The following is an 18,954-nucleotide window of genomic DNA, read 5'->3' as shown; positions in this document are numbered from 1 at the left end:
GTTTGAATTACACTTTTTTGTTGTCGTTCTGCCGGTTTTAGTCCTTTGGCTCTCTACAAAGCTGTAAGTGTCAGCCTGACTGTACTGTATTTCATTTAAAGTGTTAACATTGTTATAACCTCTAATAAACTCGTAATTTGTACTGATTATAAATGTATATGGGTTGGTTTGCTTGTTTTTGAACACATTATTAAATGACCACATAGTTTTTATTCACAAAATGAAATTTGGATTTCATGGAACAAAGGTTGAGTTTCATTATAGTGATGATGGCTGGGGTCCTGGTCCTGATGCATTATGCATAGGGAATCAATCACGAATTTGGCTAAAGTTATTAAAACATTAACCAGTTTTGTCTTCTAAAAAGACTGCGTTTTTGCTACTTAAAGATAAGAATGGAGAAACCAGCTCGTAAGCTAGAATTTGAAAGTACACAACCGAAAAAAATCTGCCCCTTCCTTCAGACTTCCTTACAGATGGAAGGCTGACAGGCAGGTAGGCCATTCAATTATCTGCCGCGGGCCGAGGCAGATAATTGGACTTGCTTTTTACAGCGCCAAGGCTTCCACACAGATGAAAATGATATTTGTATTTATTCAAAGCATTTTAATGTATTCATTCAATATAACAAAAAGTGTTTCTGAAGTGAATTACCTACCCTATCTTTAAACATTCCATGATTTATTTGAAAAAAAATCGATCAATCGACCGTCAGTATGGCGGGTATTTAAAAAAAAACATGTCAAATTGTTCAGTAAAAATTACACAAAAAGAACCCTATGATAAAGCCATGTGGAACAACGTCATGTCAAACCTTTCCTCTTTGTTACGTTCAGCTACTACATTTCCCAGAGTTCCTTTGTGTGTGGCCGCTGTGCTCGATGACAGCTATCCGGCGCCGAAACACCGATAGACACTCAGACGAAAGAGCCATGGCGGCCACGGGTGGAGGGAAAATTAGAAGCAGGAGATATCACATCGCCTCTAAACCTTACGCCAAGAGTAAACAGGTAAACCCAGTGAAAGTGTTCGTATTTAAGGCCCGTTTCGAGGACGTCATGGTGATTGCGGTGCCATTATGTCTTAGCTCTTGTTTTTGTTTTGTTAGAGAGATTTCATGGCCTGCTGTTAGCGCTCGTGGCCTCCACGCGCTGCTAGCATGTAGATGAAATGCTAGTGAGTTGGCTTATATGTTAGCAAAATCAGACGGACTTGACAGGTCAAATCACTGCACAGTGAGTCGTTTAGACTAGTTACCCACTATTTGGTCATGTGCAACTGCACACATGACGCGTTGGGATGACCAACGTCAGCTCTATTAGCAGGTTATTAGCTGCTAGCTAAGTTAGCAAAGAAGTAGATTAGAAGTGTTAGCCGATGTAGCTAATGCTAACTAGCTAGAAGGCTAGCATTAGCGAGCAACGTATTGTTGTCTTCGCTTCTTAAGTTTTTAAGTCCTCACGGCGTCACAGGGAGAAGTGACATTGTGATGAACTACACCCTTCCATAGCTACGGGTAGCCGCATTGCGTGTATTTAGATCTTAAGATTGTGTTTCTTTCGGGTCTGCCGGGAATCAATGTGGTTGTTAGGCTAGCTTACGTTAGCCGAATCTCAGCCGGTTGGATTGCGCAGGAAGCATCGGATGAATCCACATGGCTGCATGAGGGGACTCCACTTGCCGCCTGGACATCAGCTAATGTTATCTTTAAAGCACCTTTTAATGTTACAGTGGACAAGCTGTATCTGGATTTATACATGGCAGATTCGATTAACTATTTTGCACTCCTTACGTAGAATATTGGGAGGTTGTTGATATTAATGCCAGTTTATTGTGGTAGTTATCGGACGGAAAGCTTCTTCTTTTTTTAAAGGCCATGGAGTTTCTTTGACAATAGTTGTACTAGTGAAAGTGGTTTTCATGATCATTGTGATTATGTTTAAGGTTATCAAGTATCACTCAATATCACACAACAAGATTTGAATGGATAGTCATTGTTTATGATTGATATCTGCACTTTGTATTAAATACTTGTTAGCCCATCACATACAATATATATATTCATAATGAACTATGTAGATTATATAAACTATAGAAAGCAAATGGAGGTTTATATATTGGTACCATCATGTCACACTTCTTGCTCTACCTTAATCCATATACAATTAGAAACAGTTCTTAGCAAAAATGCACAGAAAACGGCAGCTTGCTAAATAACTATAAAGTTCATAAAAACTGTTAAATTGTGAACAATAATTTGTGCAGAGTTGAAGTAGACCTAATTAATTGTCAACTTAGGGAATACAGGGCTTAGTGAAATTGCTTCAGCATCTATACACACCACAGTCATGTAATGTCAAACAGAGGTTGCTGACTTGGCCTGTCGTTTCATCAACCAAGTCCTGACACAATATCCCACTTTATCAACAATCTAAATATTCTATTATTAGGGATTTGACTGGACTAATGCATTGATGCCAACAACAAACTGACAAACATGAACATGTCATATTTATTTTTTAATAAATGAGTTGAACAACGTCTCCATGACATTGGAGTCATGATTACATCTGCTAATGCTCATACATCTGTGTAAATGGCAAATAACGTGGAAGTGTCTGAAGTTCATAAGAAAAGGTCTGGACTAAATTCAGCCCAAAACATTTAACATCCACATTTTATGTACAGTTATCCATATGAGGTTGCTGTATTCAGTTCACAAAACACTGGTTAAAAAGCAGGAGCATGATAAGACATGCATTGTTTATGCCATCATTGTCTTGATTCATGTAGCAAGGTGTGGGTTTGCTTACTGAGGAAATGGAGTCTTTCTAATCAATAATTACCTTATCACGTGACGGCCAATATGTGACAATGAAGCTGACTTTAAGGTTTAAGATTTTGAGGTGTGAAGAAGATGCATCACATTGGTTATTGTAAAAACATGTATGCACTGATCGACTAAGCTTTTACTGGCCCGGCAGTTTTACATGATAGCTTTCAGAGAGAGCACTGGTAATGACAACATATCCTTGAGTCACATGACCGTGCCCACAGCAGAAATGTGGCACCCTTAAATCCTTATAACAATAGCTATAGTAGAGCTACGTAAACTAGTACTGGGGTGGATTGTACACTTGCCTTTGACTAGTTGAACTTGTGTGCACTAAGGTTAAAGTGCAGGATGGCTCACAGGTGTATTTGTCTAGATAAGCAGCAAACTTGGGGCCACATATGGCTCTTATCAGGAGTTGAAAGCCTCCATGGGTTATACAGTGTGAACATGTAGTGATACAACCGCTAGCTAACCCCTTCACTCAACTCTGCCTTATCTTTCTGCTCTCTAGTCACAAGAACATTGGACAGCATAGCCAAAATATGAAGAGGTCCAACTCTAAAAATCAAAGAGCTAAAGAAATACATTTTGAGAATAAAAGAAAACTAGATAAACCAGTCAAAAGTTTAACATTGTCTTGTTCAATGCTCTCCAATACACCCTTCCCTTTAATAGGCCGATGCATTTATGGGCTTTTTAGATAACGAGTACCTGTAAACTAGGCTGCTTTTGATATGTTCCGTAAGAGACGAGATTAATCCGTATTGACTCGATTTCATCTCAACCTCAGTACAGAGCAGACCAGCGTCACTGGCTCTTTGCTTCACAGAAGCAAACACAGCGTCTGACCCAGTTGCACGCTGTCATACTTGGCTTCTTTTTTGCTTTGCACTGGGGAGGACTTACGTCCTCTCATTGCAAGTGGGTCTGTGCAGCTGATTCTAATAATAAAATGCTGTGTTGATTGCTGTGTTTTGCAACTGCTGTGTGTGATTTTATAACGATTTAAATTAAGGGGAGTTGCTTATCTTCAAATTCAATATTCTTGAAAACCGAATAAATATAGCACCAGCATCTTATCTGTTCTCTTTTCCTCAGTTTAGTAGTTGAAAAACAAATCCATAAGATTCATGTAGCATAAGTGTTCGAGTATGCAGCGTTAATTTAAAAGCATCGATTCTATTCCATTGCTGATTGATAAGAGAATTTCAATCTGATGAGGACCTTGTACTACAAGTAGTGGCCTGAGTTAGTGGTACTTAATTTAGCTGATATGCATTCATGTCTGCTTCTCGCTCATTTCAACTTTCTTTTTTTTTACGACTTCTTATGTTTCTTTTTTCTGCAGCCGTCAGGCATCATCAGTCGAGTGACAGACACAGTAAAGAGCATCGTTCCTTCCTGGCTGCAGAAATACTTCAAGAAGGAAGATGCTCCTGAAGGAGGAGGAGATGGACTGGGGATGGAGCAGAACTGCCAGACTCCTCCTCCTCCCAATGGCAGCGAAGAGGGCCCTCCTCTGCTTGATGGACGAGACTCCCCAGAACCAAGCACCAGTAACACAGGTGAGCGACTCAGTCAGCGTCACATCTCAGCAAACCATTTGATGTCCCACGCGAAGGAATTCCTATATTTTGCACTTATTTTGTGTTGTTAACTTTACCATCCTGCTCACCTCTGACTTTTCCCTCTCTCAACCAGAGCCTTCAACCAGCCGGGCTTCCCTGAACTTTCAGGAGTATGTGCTTTCTCGTCCACCTCTGAGTCGTTCCCATCTCCACTTTCCCCCACTGGATGCCTCTTCCCCGACCCTGGGGTCCCCCAGCAACCTCTTCTCCCAACCCTCCACCTCCTCTGCCCCTGGACCCTTTTCCACAGGCTTCTCCTTGGTCAAAGAAATCAAGGACAACCTATCGCAGCACGAAGATGATAACATCTCCACCACTAGCGGATTCTCCTCCCGCGCCTCAGAAAAAGGTAAAGTAAGAGAGTTTGAGGGAACATAACCAAATGTTATTAAAGTGATCAATTTAATGTTCATAGAAATGTAATTTTAAGGGGTGATATAGATTTAACTCTTCAGAATTAAGTTTATTGAAGATACTATACACAGAAAAATCATTGTCTGTAGACTGGTTACTGTTGAACTCTAATAATTGACTCCAATTGATAACCACTGAAAGATGTTTTTTGTGGGACATGACCTCACACCTTTTATCCTCAAAAACGTTATAGTATGTTGTTACCATGAGGATAATCTATCTGAAAATATTGCACCAACATTGTAATATATCTTTGGCATCCTGTTTTGATTCCACTCAAATGGAAATATGTAGGAAATATATTGTTTCAGTTTTTACAGGCTGGTGTAGGCAGCTTTCTTTCCCTCATGTATGGATTAGCTCAATCATGGGTTGTATAGATCGGGCCGCTAAGTTTATATTTTGTTCGTATTTTGCATGTCTTAAACAGATGTTCCCACTTCCAAAACAGCATCACTTCCACAACTTTGGTCCCCAGAGACGGACAGAACGCACTCTCACGGCTCTCATCATGCTCACCAGTCCAGTCTGAAAAGGCCTGCTTTCAACCTGTCTGTATTTGGAACTTGCTCCAATGTGAGTATCTGTTCATCAAGTTACTGAGCAACGCATGCTGTGAGAGCAGATTTGTGATCAACATGTTGTACATCTCCTTCTTGCTGCATGCCAGACACCAGTCTCAGTATGAACAACTGCTTTAGTGTGCATTCTCATTAGGACTTCTACCAAGAATGACAATTATAAAAAGATCTTCAGAGTAACAATACCATTTTGAGCCAAACCCCATTTGCTGGTTATATATTTAAATATTCATAGATACAAATATTTGACATTACTTCATTTGCAAAAGAAAAGGCTAGTTTTTTATGCGTGAAAAGTAGGGATCGACCGATATGGCTTTTTCAAGGCCGATACCGATTATTAGTAGTCAAGGAGACCGATAACCGATATTTGGAACCGATATACATATGCAGTAAAATCAGAAAATCTTGGTGTCAAAATGTAGAATAACACAAACTCCATCACAACTTCTTTGAAATGCATTTAAGCATATATTATGTTTAATGAACTTTTAAACATCTTACAACTGGTTTCCTCTCTGTGCCCTTTTCTTTAGTGCAGCCATCTGCAATGAGTTAGAGAGAGAGACAGAGTTAAAAGTGGGGCTGACATGCTTAACTGACAATAATGCTTAATTTATTATATCAAAACAATGTCTGTCTATCTAGCATAAAATCCCAATAAGCTGCTAGCAACTGCAAAACACTAGTGTTAGCTAATGTTTTGCAAAATATTAAAAGTGAGGCTATTACAGTAGACCTAACGTTAGTCTATTAGCCTCACTTCTAATATTTTGCTAAACATTTGTTAGATACATGTTGGCGAGCTAATGAGCTTCACATATCAACCTGAAAAACTGCGAGGCTCCACTCGCAGCCCCCCCCCCCCTCCGCACAACAGTTACTCCGCTGCGAGACGCTGCACGCACCCCCAACTCACTGACTTCCCGCGTCCCTGTGTAACTGGGAAACTGATAGAATTGGATCATAAGATCGTGGTGTTTTTGCAACTTCAGCGTAGGGGATAGGGATGTTTATTGAACTTCGGTTTAACACATGTATGGCTCTGCCGCTCAGCGCTGCTGCTTGCTTCAGTCTGTGTCTGCGTTCTTTCCCACTGCCTGTAATCTGAGAAGGTCCCGCCTCTCTGGCTGGCTCCCGCCCGGAAAATCTTCAGTGTTGATTGACACTTTAGTAATAGCCTATCAGATAGCGCTGTGGGCGGGACATTGCTCGCGTACACAGAGTGGTGACTGCAGCCAGAGAAACGACCGCATCAGAGCCAAAGTTTTATCGGCAATTTGATAAAAGAAAGGCCGATACGGATTATCGGTCGACCCCTAGTGAAAAGGGCAGATATCTTTGATTATATTATAGTTTGTTTGGCTACCTTAACCTACTTGCTCTTATATCATACATTCAATCCCTCAATCCTTAAGTAATGTGATTTAACCCTCTCTTCCAGTCGTCATTAAACAGCACAGTGCTGAACTCCAGCCAGCTCGGAGATTCCCCCTTCTACCCCGGGAAGACCATGTACGGGGGGGCAGCGGCAGTCAGGAGCGCTCGAGGTCGTCCTGGAACACCGTACCAGGTGAGCTAGTGAGAAACACACACGTTAGAAACTTCTCAATGCCGAGTTAGATATTTAACAAAGAAGTTAATGAATGTAAAGCTGTCTTTTTCTATACATTTTGACTTTGAACTCTCCAACACTGGTGTGGTGAAGGTTTTGATCACACCCGTGTTGTAAAGTCTGGTGTGATGAAAATGAAGGTTTTGATCACACCAGACTCAAACAATCCTTAAGCGACCTCCGCTGGAATCTAATTCTACAGATAATATAATAGTTAATATACAGAAATATATGCAGCTTATCATTTGTAGCTTGTAAAGTTTGTAAAGTCATAGCATGCATGTGACGGGAATATTGTTAATATAAATGGAGACTAAATGACCTCATCTGATCTGTAGGCCCCAGTGAGGAGACAGATCAAGGCCAAGCCTGCTGGGGCTCAGCCCTGTGGGGTGACCAGCGCCACAGCCAGGCGCATCCTTCAGTCCCTGGAGCGCATGTCCAGCCCCCTCGCTGTGAGTACAACACACACGCACGCACGCACGCACACACACACACACACACACACACACACACACAAATAAATAATCCTCTCCTCTGTTCAAACTTCATCTCAAAGTGTGACAGTGGTAAGACATTTTATATTTTGCAAATGAACACAGTAATGTAAACGGTTTATTTTCTAAAGGATGCAAGGAGAATCCCATCGGCTGCCTCGTCCCCCCGTTCAGCAGTAAGAGCTTTTCATATATTGACATATAAAACATTAGTTTGAAGCCGCTCATTTTACATCAATTGCTGTTTGTGATAACTAGATTTTCCTCAACAATTAACACATTTTCTTACATTCATTTTTTTCTTTGCAGTCAATGGATGGTTCAAATCTAGATGTTTCACATTATCAGTCGAAAAAGAAACGTGTAAGTACAGATTTTAAGATTCATGTGACAGCATTTTCGCCTGCCTGGTTTCTCTAAAACCATTTGTGTGTGTCTATCTTTATATGCCTTGTTTTCCTGATGTTATGATGATTGCTTCATATTTGTCCCTGAATGACCCGAAGGTTAATCTGTGTATGCACGTCAACAACTAAGCTCCACTTGTGTTTTCTGCTTAGTGTTTTTTCGTCAGGCTCAAGTCTTTTTGATATGAACAAAGATAGATTTGTGCAAACCCAGCAGCACTTGTGGCCGTTTGTCTTTCTGCCACTTCCTGTCCTACTGTCTGTTGGCCTTATACACCAGGCTCTTTGGCTGGGACACAGCTGTTCACCACAGTGTGTGTTTGTGTGTGCGCCTGTGTGTTTATATGCGCAAGTGCTTGTAGGCAAAAGTGAACTATACTCTAAGATGTATGTGGCTTTTGAAATGGTGTGTTTATGAGTGCAGTGGGTTAAGTGTAGTCCATTGTTAAATCGTGCCAGCTCTGGACTTGTCCTCAGTAATAACTGTCAGGCTTTACCAGCTGCGACAGCTGCTTTGTAAATCTGAACAATGGTGTATTGACCCTCACAGGTCCAAAGCAAGAGAGCCTGCTGTGTAACTGCTATGTATGCTTTAGCAGTGTCCAAAATATACTCCAACCAACCCTAGGTTTCTTTGTCAAAACCGATATTTTGGGTTCTAATAACAATTTATTAGCTAATAGTTTCTAATTTTTTTAGCATAAAAAAGAAAAGGCCCCTGCAGAGTGCAAACCAGTTTCAAAAAGTGAAAAATAGTTATTGTACCTTGCCATATGATTTGACTCAAATGTGAAGAATATTCCTTGGCCCATGCTCCACCCTTCTACAAAGTGTCATCATTTGTTTCTTTAAAGAATTAAAGAAATGTGACCTAGATTCATACAAAGCTTTTCTGTTTTTAATAATTATATTTTTGCAAACAAGAGAAAGAATCACAGGCCTTTACAACAGGCCTGCCCGCTAGGTAAATGAAATACAAACTCTAAATGTTACAGATCACCATTGAGGACACGGTTTATGTTTGAGTTAAGAAGCTAATAAACCAGCTATGTTCGACACAATAAGACAAATACTAAAGCACCGCCTACTTTGGTGATAATTATTCTTATCTTTTTTGAACACCTTTTCTTTCTGTCAGATGGAGCCCTCCCTCCCCCCGGTGCAGAAGCTCATGGTTCCTGCTGCAGCGTCGGTGTCAGGAAACCGCTCCGTGTCGTTTAGGACGACTCTGACTCCTGGAGGGGTGAGCCGAACTCTGGACAGGACTCCCAGAGACACGGTCAGAAACTCATGCGTTATTATACACTGTCAACATTTTCTCTATGCAATTCCTCTACATTACATGCAGAAAAATAGAGTACAAAGCAAATAATAAATCTGTTTGTTTTATTTCCTTAGCCCACAAGACAATCACAGAAACTACCTGAAGCAACCCCAGGTCCATCTAAAAGGTAAAACATGTTACTCTAATTAATCAGGCAAGAAGCTTAATGTAGTACACCAGCAAGGCAATATAACCTCATCAAAGCATTCATAGTTATTTTAAACCGATCCCTGTATGTTTATTTGTTTGACTTATTGCTCTCCACCCCTCTTCTAATAGCACAATGGGTTCCAGTGGCCCGGCCTATCCTCTGTCCAGCACGCCTGCAGCCAGCAGCGTGGGCTCTGGGGGGGGGAAGATGAAGCGAGAGAGGATGAGTGCACGACCTTCCTCTAAACGCGTGGATGAGGAAGAGGTAAGGCTTTCCATCAAAACTTTGTATATATTAACTCCCAATTCTAGTTTTCATGCACTTGTAAAAAAAAAGTGGTAAAAAACAGGTAATCATGCTTAAGTGCCATGGCCGTATCACACTTATTTTAAAGCCCGGCCGAGAGGTAATAAACAGATAATGTGCCTTGATGCATTCAGATTGATGTTATCTCATTTCAGCATTGGTCTGAAAAAAGGCTACTCTGAAATGAAACACCCATGCAATTATTTCAAAACTATGTTCATGTTAAATGCTACTACTTATTTTTCTTTTAATATGGACATGTACTTATTATTTAAATATTTGTAATTAACGCGTATAAAATGTGTACTTTCTACTATTTTCGCCTTTTTTTTTTCTGCCCCGCCACGTTTGCAGTACCGTTGTTCCTTTCCCCGCTGTGGGACACATAAAGGACTCTGATTCTGACTCCTCCTTGTTTTGTGACTTTAGATGGCTGAGCTACCGGACCTACCAACCATCGCCCTTCCCATCCACACCATGCCTTCCTTCAGCTTTACCTCCCCACTCCCACCTCCCACAACCACCATCAGTGCGACCCCCAACTTCATGCCAATGACTCCCATTAAGGAGACTGTCACGAATAAGGTTGGTCTTAAAATGGTCTCATTCCACAAAGAAGCTGCTAAATACTGCTAATAGCTAACAACATAATTGATGCACATTTAAAATGTTATTTTTCTTTTTCCAGGAGCTACCAAAGGCCTTGACCCCTCCCTGTGTTCCTTTTACATTTTCCTCCCCCATTGTCAAAGCAACTGCTGGTAGTCCTCCTTCCCTTTCCCCCTCAGTAAGTAAACACTTTCAAAATGATAACTTATGCTGTGTTAACACCGGACGCGATGCGTTTTTTGGGGGCGGCACGATTACATGTAAAGTCAATACAAAGACACGGACAGATGCAAATTCGCTCCGACGGCGTGAATGAAGCGGTTGATGCGAATGCCGCGGCGCGATTGAGACGATTGAAGGGGGGCGCGACAACCAATACAAACATTTCAACTCGAGCGTCAAATTCGCGTGAAGCGTTCTTGCGAAAGCCAATCAGCGGTGAGGATCTCAGCCTGACGTTGAATTAAGAAAACCAAAACATCACCACACAGAGCTCACAGCTCCTCATATCTCTTCATAAACTGGACAAAAGTTAAACAAGTACAAAACAGACTGTCTGTCATGGCGAATACAGTCGCTGGTTTATTTCTGTCTCTAGGACGTGTTGTGAGTTTAGCCTGATCTATCCGATCTCCATTCAGAAAACACGCATTTTAAAAGGTTTTTCGCCTGCCGTCTGTCTGCACACTTGTCACAGCATTAATTCATGGTTTTTACTAACCGTTATCAGTATGTTGTTACTACGGCATCATTTAGAAACGTGTATTACAATTAAATCACGGTAAAATATGTTAATGTTGTTGTTGTTGGTAACTACCATAGTATTTCCATGGAGATAAGCCCCGCCCCCTGGCCAGCGCATCTTGTTTGAATGATGCAAGTTAACACAGCTGACAACCGCGGTAAAATTAGAGCGATGCAAATATTCGCATTGCGTCTGGTGTGAACGCAGCATTATTGATTAGGGAGACAACTATTTACATCATGTAGATAATAATTGTTATTTCCTGTTTGTAGGCTGAATTCACTTTTAGTGCACCTGTAGCAAAGTTGGGTCCCTCCATGTCAAATGGGAACCTGGCCTCTCCCATAGTCGCAGGTAAGACAGTTTTCCTACATTGAGCATAACGATGATTCTTTGCCTTTCCTGAGAAAACTTGAAGTTTGATCTCTGTGTTATGTTTTCTGCAGTGAAGTTAACCCCAAGCAAAAGCACAGAAGACTTTGAAGGACCTTTCAAACCAGCCAAGACCCTGAAGCAGGGCAGCGTGCTGGATCTTCTCAAAGCACCTGGTAAGATCCTATAACTCATTGCACATCTACAGTGTTTGGTTGTGTGTAGAAATGTTATTCACTGCTTAATACTTTACTTTACTCTGTCCAGGCTTTGCTTCTCCTGTTGCTCGGACCTCCCCAACCCCAGACGAAGCTCCCCAGCTGAGCTCAACACAATCAACAGCCCCCTCCTTCTCCTCCTCCTCCACCACCACTACAACCACCTCCTCCCTCACATCAATAGGCTTTGGTGCTGCGTTCAAAGCTCCACCAGGCTGGAGCTGTGATGTCTGCATGGTGCAGAACAAGCCATCGGACACCAAGTGTGTGTGCTGTTGTGCCCCACAGCCCAAATCTATGGACAGTAAACCTTTAACAGCCACCCCGGATGTGGTAGAGAGCAGCGGCTCCTCCACCACATCAACCTCTGCAGGTTTTGGCACCATGTTCTCCAAATCCGCAGGAACCTGGGACTGTGATACGTGTCTAGTTCTAAACAAACCTGATGCAGTCAAATGTGTGGCCTGCGAAACGGCCAAACCTGGGACAGGGCTTAAGCCCTCAACGACTCTTCCTTCTGCCTTCTCAGCTGTAAAGACTGTATCCCTACCCACAGCCCCCGTCTCTACAGCGTTTACTGGATTTGGAGACAAGTTCAAAAAAGCTGAGGGAGCATGGGAATGTGATACATGTATGGTAGAAAACAAGGCAGAGGACACAAAGTGCGTGGCCTGCAGCAGCGCCAAACCAGGTAATATGATCCGGACCGTGGTAATGTTGGTATTTGATGTTCTACAAAATGCTGAATCATTGTTTTTTGTTAAAGTAGAATGCCATTAACTTTCCTTCATGTAAAGGAAATTGTTAGTTTAGTAAAGCATATTTTCCCCCCTTATCCTCACAACAGGAGCCTCTTCTTTAGCCAGCAGTGCTCCATTGATTGGGTTTGGAGATGCGTTCAAGAAGCCAGAGGGTGCCTGGGAATGTGACGTCTGTCTAGTGCAGAACAAGGCTGCTGATGTACAGTGTGTGGCCTGTCAGACAGCCAAACCTGGAGCTATTGTGGAGCCCAAAGGTAACAAAGGCGACCTGCTTTTATTGCAACAACAATTCAAAAGTAAATGAGTGTTACTCACGTTTTCCTATAAGATGATTGATGATGATGATTCAACTTATTGTCGTTACGTAGTACAGGTACTATGTAACGAAAGGAGCAGTGGGCTGCCATTATGTACGGCGCCCGGGGAGCAGTGTAGGGAACAGTGCCTTGCTCAGGGACACCTCGGTAGCACTTGGTCTTTCCGGGACTTGAACTGGTGACCTTCCAGTTGCCAAGCCAAGTCCCTATCGACTTCGCCACCATATATTCGCCAATAATCTTGTGACAACACCGTTGCTACCGATCAAATCAGGCATTTTACAAGGAACATTTATTTATTTGATGACGCTATATATCAGTAGACTGCTTAACGTTCCGGGGCTGACCTCCCGGGCTAGGCTTCTGCTGCGGGGCCGCAGGTTAGTTTTATTTTGTATGTTTTGTTGCTGTGACCTGGTTTGATTCTGATACACGAAAACAAACTAAGTATGTTTTTATTTCTTTTGAGATAAACATACAAAATCTTGTCAACTGTTTTAAGCCTATGAAATATAACTTCATTTTTCAATGTTTTCTATCCTTTGTTTCCATTCAGCTTTTGGTTCGTCTTTCGGTTCGTCAGCTGGTGGGACTTCAGGCACTACTTCTGGAGGATTTAAGTTTGGCACAACAGACAGTACCTTGGGATCCGGAGCCGCAGGTTTCAAGTTTGGAGGCTCATTAACAGAGTCCTCCTCTTCATCGTCAGGTGGATTCAAATTTGGAGTCCCATCAGAAAGTACATATAACGACACTACTGCCTCCTCTGGGTTTAAGTTTGGCAGCTCATCGGAGGGCTTTACATTTGGGGATGCCGCTAGTGATGACAAAAAGTCAGACCCACCTGCCGCAGGTTCTGGGTTTAAGTTCGGAGCCAGCGGTGGGATCCCGTTTGGAACCGGATCCTCTAGCACAGAAAGTAACTCCTCTAAGACCGGCTTCACCTTTGGACTTTCAAAACCCGAAGAGAAAACACCCGACAGCTCCTCATCTTCACAAGAGAAAAGTGAAAGCGCAGCATCATCAAATGACACCGCATCCACAAACTCAACTTCAAGTAAGGGGTCTGTATTTGGGAGATTGGGCGATCGTAGTTCAACGACCCCCACACCACCGGGGGGCTCCACGTTGGGATCTCTACAGGCGGCGGACAAAGAGCCAGCTGCTCCCACCTTTGCCTTTGGGAAGCCAGAGGAAAAGAAGGAAGCTGCCGCGTCCTCGGCTCCATCCGGCTTACTCTTCGGAGCTGCTAGTAAAGATGCCGAGGCTGCTCCAGCACCGGCCGCCACTGGAGGATTCTCCTTCAACAAGACCAGTGCTCCAACAGAACAACCCCCACCCACTTTTAACTTTGGCAAGCCAGCAGACAAGAGTGAAACAACTACTGCAGAGGCCCCGAACCCGTCTTTCACCTTTGGACAGAGTGCTGCAGGTGAGAGAAAGTTCGGAGAGTGATGCTCTCGATAGTATCTTTGAGTTGTTTTGTAGTTTGCTTACCATTTCTGTCCCTACATAAATGCTGAAATGTGGATGACGCAACAACATTATGAATGATATTCTCATCTAAGCAGTCCTTGTGGTCACTTATTACGCATCTGTTAGGAATCGGCCTGACTCTAATGATATGCTTGTTGTCAATTAGCTGAAGCTGGTCAAGGGTTTTAAAATGAGCTGGCTCACTTTCCAATTATTGCCAATTTCTTTCAGCAGAACTATTTAAATATGACTTCATCGTTTTAAAATGTTTACTTGCATCATTTTGAGATTTCGGATATTGGTTAAGATCGAAGCAGAATTTAGATAAACATATACAAATGTGTTTTCCCCTCAAGATAATTTCCTCAAGTCAGAGAAAGCTCCCCAGAGAAGACATTTTACAACCGTGAGAAGTACAGTGATAAATGTCGTAAACTCACTTTGATGTGAAACGGATTATCCCTTTAACCACTGCACTGTAAAGGTATTTATTATATAACATCATAGTTAACCTTTCTCTCCCCTCAATAGATTCTTCTGCTGCTCCAAAACCAGCATTTTCCTTTATGTCTGGTAATCCCATCGTCAACTCCACCACCTCTACATCCACCACCCCGACGCCCACTCTGTTCGGCTCCTCCAGCAGCAGCAGCAGCTCCACTCAGGCTCCCTTCGCAGCTCCTAGCACTTTAATGTTCGGTCAGCCTGCTGCCTCCTCCACCGACGCTCCTCCGGCCAAAGCCTTCCTGTTCGGCCAGAATCAGGACAGCCAGTCGGCGGCACCGTCAGCGGTCAACCTGAACTCCATCTCCTCCTCCGCTCAGCCCTTCCTCTTCGGTGCTCCTGCTGCCGCTGCTCCTCCTCCTCCTGCTGCTGCTGCTGCTCCATCATTCGGCTTCGGAGCAGCTGCGCCCTCTGCTGCCTCTTCTGCAGGTCTGTGTTCGCAGTGGTGTTTTTATTCAGTCACACAATGCGTATTAACAATCTAAAAAGTATAAATAAGGTAGTTAGAGTGATAGTTATTAGGGATGTAACGATATCAAAAACACACGGTACGATAATATCGCGATTAAAAAGTCGTCCACATTTCCAGGTAGAAGCTGGGATGTTTGGGCGTTTACAAAATCCCCTGCTGTGGAAAAAACTCTTGCTTGGTACTGATGTTGCTGGGACAGATAGATATGCTTTGGCCATGGGTGACAGCAGTGGGTCAAACTGTGCATTGTCTCTCCACCACTTCAAAAACAATACAGTTGTTGCCAAGAAGGTGAGGCTTATTGACAGGGCGAGATATAAATATACTGTTGGTACTTGTCAATGTCTCTATGTACATGTAGCCCTGTAAATACTATGTCCTTTTGTGTTATCTGTTGTTTTATGTTCATGTTGTAACCTACTTGCTGCCATGTTGGACAGGTCTCGCTTGAAAAAGAGATCAATGATCTCAATGGGACCACCTGGTTAAATAAAGGTTTTTCTTTTTAAATCGCAGTAGATTTTGTCAGTCTCACGACGGTATTGAGACATTTATTTATCGCGGTATTCGATATATCGTTACATCCCTAATAGTTTAACCATTACACTTGCTCATAGTGGGTTTTTTCAGAAAATAGCATGATGGTGTCTGATCAAATATTTACATTCGATATTGTTATATTTATAAAATGTACATGTATTTATATTTTCAATCCTTTCTCTTCCTCTGACAGTTCCGTCTGCAGCTCCCTCTCCATTTGCGTTCAGCTCGGCCCCCTCTGCTGGATTTGGGGCGAACCAGACCCCTTCATTCGGCTCCACCTTTGGATCTCCCTTCACCGCCGCACCCTCCCAGCCATTTGGAGCCAAACCCAACGCCGCCCCGGTGTTTGGGCAGCAGAACAACTCCACACCCGTCTTTGGGGCCGCTGCTAATTCTGCACCAGGTGGGTGACTGAGATATATTTCTCCTTTAACCTCAGGGGGTCCGTGGTACCTCCTGATTCTTGTGAAAGTAGGATTATCATGAGTTCAGTTATGTAAATGTGCCACTTTGTTTAGGCGGAGGCTTCCAGTTTGGAGGAGCCAGTGCATTTGGAGCCCCAAACAACGCCTCAGGAGGAGGAGTGTTTACTTTTGGAGGAGGGCCTGCCGCTTCCCCGGCCCCCCCTGCCAACCCCTCCATCCCACCCCAGGCCCCTGGAGGCGGATTCAACTTTTCACAACCCCCCGCATTCAATATTGGGTAGGTCTCATCTCCTCAGTTATGAGTATTTAAAAAATAAATAAAAAAGTAGCTTTGACTAGATCTCTTGAAAACATGAGGAACGTTTGTGTTTATAATACACATTGATAATATGGTGTTGATAATCCAGTGCCTCCTAAATCTTTTTCATTTTTTGTAGTTGTCCCTTTTTCTTTCTCCTCTTCCTCTCCTCTCTGAAGCTAATAATAATAATAATAATAATAATGGGAATGTGATTTTTGTCTTCCAGGGCCGCAAAAACCTTCACCGCCTCCTCCCCTGCTGGACAGCCGGCGATCGCTGGGCGTAAGATCAAGACAGCGGTGCGGCGCAGGAAGTAAAGCCCTGCGGACTCGACTTTAAAGAAGACTTGACTTTGACTTGACTGTATCCCCACTGAAGGCTGAACAGAGTCCTGGACGGCCTCAGCTAGACAAACACTGAAAGGACTCGGCATGTGAAGAAGGGCAGAGGCTCGGTGCCGCGTTGTGCTCGGGCTGGACGGCGGGCGGGTGTTTGAGCTGAAGGCTGGGCTCAATATTCAAAAGTTTTCACATTTAGCCCGGAGCTGTTGATATGCGAGACAGATCCCACAGGACTTGAAAACAATGTTGACTGAACAATAAAAGTGATTTAGAAAACAACAATCAACCAGGGACCCCCTGCTCAACACGACGAAACAACAAGACGTCATATCTATATTTTGAACACTGGCAAATGTCTGCTAGACTTTAGGCATGACTTTTTGTAATAAAATCACAAAGGCAAAAACTGCAAATCTAAAGAGTTGCGAGTGTTCACAGAATCTTATTAATTAGTATGGGTGAAGTGCAGAGCTGTAGTGAGAGCTGTGCGGGGAATCTCCAGCGGCCATCCGAAAAACTATTAAGACTGCTCCTCTTACGGGAATCAAAGATGCCGCTGGAGATGTAGCCGCGGCGTGCTGTATGTACAGGGATGAGCGTGTAAACTTTGTGTTGAATGCAGCGTGCTTGTTTTGTTTTTTTCTCCCCTCTCTTATGTACAGACTTTGAGGTGTGTTTGGTTTATTTGTACATGCTGAGGTTTCGTGATGGTGTGCGTATGAGAACTGAACGAGAGTTATCGCCTGGGCCGCTAGCATAGCCGCGCCATGGGCGAGCAAGCAAATGAATGTTAAAAACAAAAACAAGCGGAGGACGGACGGATGGAGGGTGGGAGAGGGGGAAATGTATCCATGCACTGTGGAGGATGACGCCCCTAAGGACTTTGTAAATGCATAGATTCAAAACTCGTTACATGTTTGATTCTTTGGTTCGCTCCACTTCTCTGCTTTTTGTGCCGTCTTGTCTCTCTCCTTCTTCCTCCTTCATCCTTATACTCTCCTTTTACCTCTCTCTGCCTCTTCCTCTCTCTATCTCTTAATTGGCCTTTGAATATTATTATAAAAACCTGTAAATAGTGAAGTTTCTTTTTTAATCTGTGAAGTTGAATTTTTTTTTTTGTGTGTTACCAACTCCGCATTCAACATTTTTGTCTTTAGAATTTATTATGTAAATTCCTATATTCAAAGTTGCCCGAATCCATTTAAAAGGAGCTTAAATGCAAATTGGAGAGCCTTTGACGACTAAAGGTATATTGGCTTTTCTGATCCACTTTTGTTTGGACCAAAACCAGTATTGTACAAAGTATTAAGTATATATTTTTCTATTGCGTGTTTAAATGGACAAGGGTGACTTTGGATGATACGGAAGTCAGTTTAATTTTAAAGCCATGATTATTACTGAATGAGTGATAAAATTAAAACCATGGGTAATTGCCATCAATAAAACTATAAAAATAATTCCTGTTTTCTGTTGATCTTTTCATTCGGGACCCACGGTTTGGGTGGCTGGCTCATACTACTATAACAGGTATGTCTTTTTGGGTAAATAATATACAACCTTATTAAATAGATCATTAACAAAATTCATACATTATCAAAATCAGGAGTATTTTGACCAAATATCAGCTGATTTATCGTTGTCAAATATTGTTAACTGAGAATTATTAAAGATTGTGGCGTGATTTTTATAAATAATTCCTGATTTTTAAAAAACGTGGTTTTGGTTATTGTAAAAAAAAAAAATCCCAATCGTTTTCATTTGCCCTCTTTGTTAATCTGGATAAACTTTTTTTTTTTAAACTTTTTTTTTTTTTTTTTGTATTTTTATATACGATTAGATCTTTGGATTTTTAGACACGGTAACAGATTTATTTCATACAAACCAGTTTTCCGTCTTTAGAAGTCTTAAAAGAAATATGTCCTGGTGATAACATACAGTATGTATATCAAAGGCACATTTTCTTTTTTGAAAGTAAGCTGCTAGTGTATGTTACTATGTTTTATAGGTTTAATGCTTTAAAAATATATTAGCATTTTTTTGTGTAAATATAAACAGTAGTGTATCCATAGAAACGCATTCCGAATGTTTGCTTACTTTTGAATCGGAATTCC

General features: G+C 42.3%; 1 protein-coding gene across 2 annotated transcripts; it reads left to right on the top strand.

The window, feature by feature from the left end:
• Positions 1-881: 881 nt before the first annotated feature.
• nup153 (nucleoporin 153) lies at positions 882-18,300 on the top strand. 2 transcript variants are annotated; one of them, XM_034241294.1, is made up of 22 exons: positions 882-1,010; positions 4,185-4,401; positions 4,538-4,813; positions 5,330-5,454; positions 6,904-7,032; positions 7,413-7,529; positions 7,703-7,747; positions 7,881-7,934; positions 9,117-9,257; positions 9,377-9,429; positions 9,582-9,717; positions 10,189-10,344; positions 10,448-10,546; positions 11,386-11,467; positions 11,560-11,661; positions 11,753-12,394; positions 12,551-12,718; positions 13,338-14,213; positions 14,789-15,190; positions 15,967-16,179; positions 16,295-16,478; positions 16,729-18,300. In XM_034241294.1, exons 1-22 carry the CDS (start codon positions 882-884, stop codon positions 16,817-16,819), a joined length of 4,437 nt encoding a protein of 1,478 aa, XP_034097185.1. In that variant the 3' UTR covers positions 16,820-18,300. The 2 variants fall into 2 exon arrangements, with proteins under 2 accessions (XP_034097185.1, XP_034097184.1); XM_034241293.1 differs by having other exon boundaries at positions 5,309-5,454.
• The last annotated feature ends 654 nt before the right edge of the window (positions 18,301-18,954 follow it).

This window comes from Gymnodraco acuticeps, unplaced genomic scaffold (assembly GCF_902827175.1).
Source record: "Gymnodraco acuticeps unplaced genomic scaffold, fGymAcu1.1, whole genome shotgun sequence".
Lineage (NCBI taxonomy): Eukaryota > Metazoa > Chordata > Actinopteri > Perciformes > Bathydraconidae > Gymnodraco > Gymnodraco acuticeps.
The sequence above is the reverse complement of the archived record's forward strand: the minus strand, read 5'-3'. Positions and strand labels throughout refer to the sequence as shown.

Bases quoted from the DNA above. Each gene is read 5' to 3' on its own strand.
- nup153 (XM_034241293.1), top strand. From the start codon at position 882: ATGACAGCTATCCGGCGCCGAAACACCGATAGACACTCAGACGAAAGA. The intron at 4,402-4,537 runs GTGAGCGACTCA...TCTCTCAACCAG, and splicing joins ACCAAGCACCAGTAACACAG to AGCCTTCAACCAGCCGGGCT. The intron at 15,191-15,966 runs GTCTGTGTTCGC...TTCCTCTGACAG, and splicing joins CTCTGCTGCCTCTTCTGCAG to TTCCGTCTGCAGCTCCCTCT.